Source organism: Benincasa hispida, chromosome 12 (assembly GCF_009727055.1).
Source record: "Benincasa hispida cultivar B227 chromosome 12, ASM972705v1, whole genome shotgun sequence".
NCBI classification, from domain to species: domain Eukaryota; kingdom Viridiplantae; phylum Streptophyta; class Magnoliopsida; order Cucurbitales; family Cucurbitaceae; genus Benincasa; species Benincasa hispida.
In genome coordinates this window covers 23,079,835-23,083,349 of record NC_052360.1, presented here as the reverse complement: position 1 = coordinate 23,083,349, position 3,515 = coordinate 23,079,835, and the positions used below count along the sequence as shown (strand labels likewise).

Here is a 3,515-nt window from a genome sequence, read left to right as displayed (position 1 = left end):
GTTCAGATCTTTTTCCATCATATGGTCATTGTCAAAATGTGGATATGTGAAGAAACGAAGACAATAAAAATATTCCAACAATGAAACTGCTTTGACAACTTCTATAAATGAAACAGTATACAATATCCTTATACAATCTATATTTCTAGAACAACCAGAGGTCATTAAGGAGAAATACAAATAGCATTCAGTGTGTAGACTAAAGAAAAGCCTACCGGTTGAAAACAATGATACAAGAAGTTTGAGTCTGTTATGGGTGAGCATGCTACAAAAAAATTGCATCCAACTCTTATGGACAAAAAAAATCCAAAAGATTACATAATTTAGGAAAGACAAATTATCAAATTTTACACAAGATTACTTGACTTGTGAAAAGACAAAACACATACAACATCAGTCTTGTCTTAGTCGAGATTCCACCAAGTCCAAAACAACCGATAGTTTAAATGTACGAAGAAAAGAAGTCAAATTTTTATTCAAATCTCAGAAAAGATCAAGAAAACTATTTTCAAGAGCTTCCTAAACGTGTGCTTAGTTGTGAAGGTAAAAACTAAAAAGGGTTATGAAAACTAAAATGTTATTTCTAATAATGTCTCCGAAAATTTAAAATCTAAAAAAGTAGTTTTCAAAAATTAGTTTTTATTTTCTAAAATTAACTGAGAATTCAAATGTCTATTAATAAAAATTGTGATAAAACACGATTTTCAAAAATCAAAAACAAAAATTAAAATGACTACCAACTATTAAATCCTCCATTGTGAGCTCTACTAGATTAAGAGATGAAGCAATGAAGCTCATTCTCGGTGGCAACTCAACAAAACTTACTCTTCCAACGTATACCTCATCTGCCCTAAAAGGAACCACATGTCTTCCTTAAAAAAAAAAACATGAGGTCAGTATTGAAATTTTCCTTAAAATATAATTTTACATCAATGTTGGTTGATGTTAATACGTTGGTGAAAAAATTATGGCCCAGATGAACAAGAACTGCATCCACAATCAACAATGACTATAAATTGAAAAATGAACAGCATTCTTAACTCAACCCTAAAGAGAGGAACAAAATTAGGTCTTCTGGAAATTCCACAACAAACACCAAACAAAGAAAACTGGCATTTACTCCATCGCCCATTACATTGGTATCCAACTAAAAGGCTTGTGAATTTGTCCCTTCAAAAACCAGCTCTCATGAATTTGTCTACGAATTAGATATAAATATATAAGAAAAAACTATCACCAGAAGCCAAACCATGGTTGAACAAAACTACTCGTTCATCACTCCTCTTCAACAACAGTTCCCTTTTCGCTCACATAAATACCATCAAGGAACTTCCTGATATCTTTGTTCTTCACATGGCATTTCTGTCACCCAGAAGATAAGAAAAAAGTGAGCATCAAACCGACTATTCCTGAGCAGGCACATTTTGCAAGCAAGAACCAATCCAAATGTAGCATGGGAGAGAAAGATACCTGGTTAATCAAGGCAGCAGAACGAGATACAAGCTCAATATCGTTACCATCCAAGATTAACTCATCCTTGACCTTCTCCGATCGAACAATAGATACTCCATCAAGCATATCTACTTTTCGCACCTATTGCACAAAGAAAATGGAATCATTGCATCCACACAGATCAAATAGTCTTAAGAAAAACAATTTTACAAAGGATAATTATATTAATAAAAAGGATGGGGTTTTTCATAAAATTAAATTGGAATATGGACTTGATCTGTTTAGATACTTGTTGGAACATAAGGTACATGGCCTATGGATGAAAAAATCAAATGACCGTATTCAATGCAATCATAAATTATGTCTTTTTCATGCACTCAAACTCAATGTTTCTATCAGACTCTCTCGCTCACTTTCTAGTCATAGTCTCTCTTTCACGTTCTCCTCAATCATCTGACCTCTTCCCCTCTAGGCATCTCCTCCTGATTGTTCTTAAGATCTATCTCAACTTCCTAGTACCCAAAAATTGTTTTACCAAACAAAGTTTTCAATTGTTCGTTACCCCTCGCATTTTCCACGTAGTCACAAGTCCTAGTGCCTGACTTTTTGGCGTTTATATTTCAATTTCCCAGCCTAGTGGGTGATTTTATGTTTTAGCTGAAGGTTATTGACTTGTTCAGTTCTTTAAATCTAGCAAATGGTTTGCGGATTTTTCTTGAATTTAGTAATTTGAGTTGCTGACTTGCTGCAAGCATCTTTGTATTTTTCATTCCTGTCAATAGAACCTTATTTGATTGCATTTTTTGTTGTCGAAAACATCTCTCAACCAAAAAAAATGTCCCTACAGTAGATTACACTGAAGCATAATTTTACATGAGTTAGTTAAAGGCTATACATTGAAAAGAACTCCAAGCACAGAAGATAAACTGCAACCCTGATGGCGAATCATGAAATCAGGTACAGACAATCTAAAAATGAAACACTATTCTGCCTTTTTTAGGAAATAAAATATCCTCTTGGTTTTTATCTTAAATACTAACTAATCACAAAAGGAGAAAGATAGAATACTAGACTTCACAGTGCTACGGATTCATACATAAACAAGTTTAGATCAGTAGTCGCTTAATCCTTCTTAACCGTTAAGCCTGAAACATTCGGCATTCAATTATGATAAAATGCAAACGCAGCAGTAAATATGAATCCAGAATCCAGAAACCAACATCCAGATAGTGCAACGAGAGAGAGAAAAGAAAGAGTTAAATACCTTCTTCTCGCCAAGAAAGTTTCGGATCTCGATGGATTTGTTGGCGTTGGTGATGCTAGCATTGATGGGAAAGTGAGCATAAACAAATCGCATCTTGTAACGGTAGCCCTTAGTGACCCCAGTGATGAGATTCTCAACATGGCTAAGAGCAGTGCGAATAGCAGCAGAAGTCTTCCTGGAGCCAAACCAAGCATCAATCTTGAGCTTCTTCTTTCCCGTAGCTTCGTCGGTGATCAACTGGAAATCGAGATTCAAATGCTTGAAATTGCGAACGAGTTTCCCTCTAGGACCTTCGACCTCGATGATTTTGGCGCTCACCTTGATCTTCACCCCATCGGGGATATCCATGGTCTCGGATGAGAGGATCGTCTTCATCTCTTCCTAGTACAACTTACTCTCTGGAGTTGGAATGGTGAAGGCGACGGCCGAGAACGAACAAAAACCCTAATCAGGGAGATGGTGAATATTTATAGTTGAAACTCTTCGGCTGTTTTTTTAGGGTATCGGGAAGGAGACGGAGATTAGGGTTTCTCTTATTCTTTGAAGACACATATTTACCCATCTTGGGCCTCTCCAAGAATAACACGATGGCCCAATTTGAAAATTGTGAATTTTATAAGGAGAATTTATGACAAAATTTAGGATTTCGTTACGAAAAATGACAAAATCAATCAATAATAAAATTTAGGACAATTCATGTGACATGCACATGATCATAAATTTCAAATTTCGAAATACATGATTTGTCTTGGATGAAATTACAAGTACATGGTAACCGTAGAATCATAAACAAAGTTAA

General features: G+C 35.2%; 1 protein-coding gene across 1 annotated transcript; it reads right to left on the bottom strand.

Moving 5' to 3' along the window:
- Positions 1–981: 981 nt before the first annotated feature.
- On the bottom strand, positions 982–3,239 carry LOC120068462 (60S ribosomal protein L9). The gene is made up of 3 exons (XM_039020247.1): positions 2,717–3,239; positions 1,471–1,593; positions 982–1,362 (listed from the first exon to the last, which is right to left on the bottom strand). The coding sequence occupies exons 1-3, from the start codon at positions 3,089–3,091 to the stop codon at positions 1,276–1,278; spliced, it is 585 nt and encodes a 194-aa protein (XP_038876175.1). The 5' UTR covers positions 3,092–3,239; the 3' UTR covers positions 982–1,275.
- Between the last annotated feature and the right edge of the window lie 276 nt (positions 3,240–3,515).

Bases quoted from the DNA above. Each gene is read 5' to 3' on its own strand.
- LOC120068462 (XM_039020247.1), bottom strand. From the start codon at position 3,091: ATGAAGACGATCCTCTCATCCGAGACCATGGATATCCCCGATGGGGTG. The intron at 1,594-2,716 runs GTATTTAACTCT...TTTGTGCAATAG, and splicing joins ACTTTCTTGGCGAGAAGAAG to GTGCGAAAAGTAGATATGCT. The intron at 1,363-1,470 runs GTATCTTTCTCT...TCTGGGTGACAG, and splicing joins CTGCTGCCTTGATTAACCAG to AAATGCCATGTGAAGAACAA.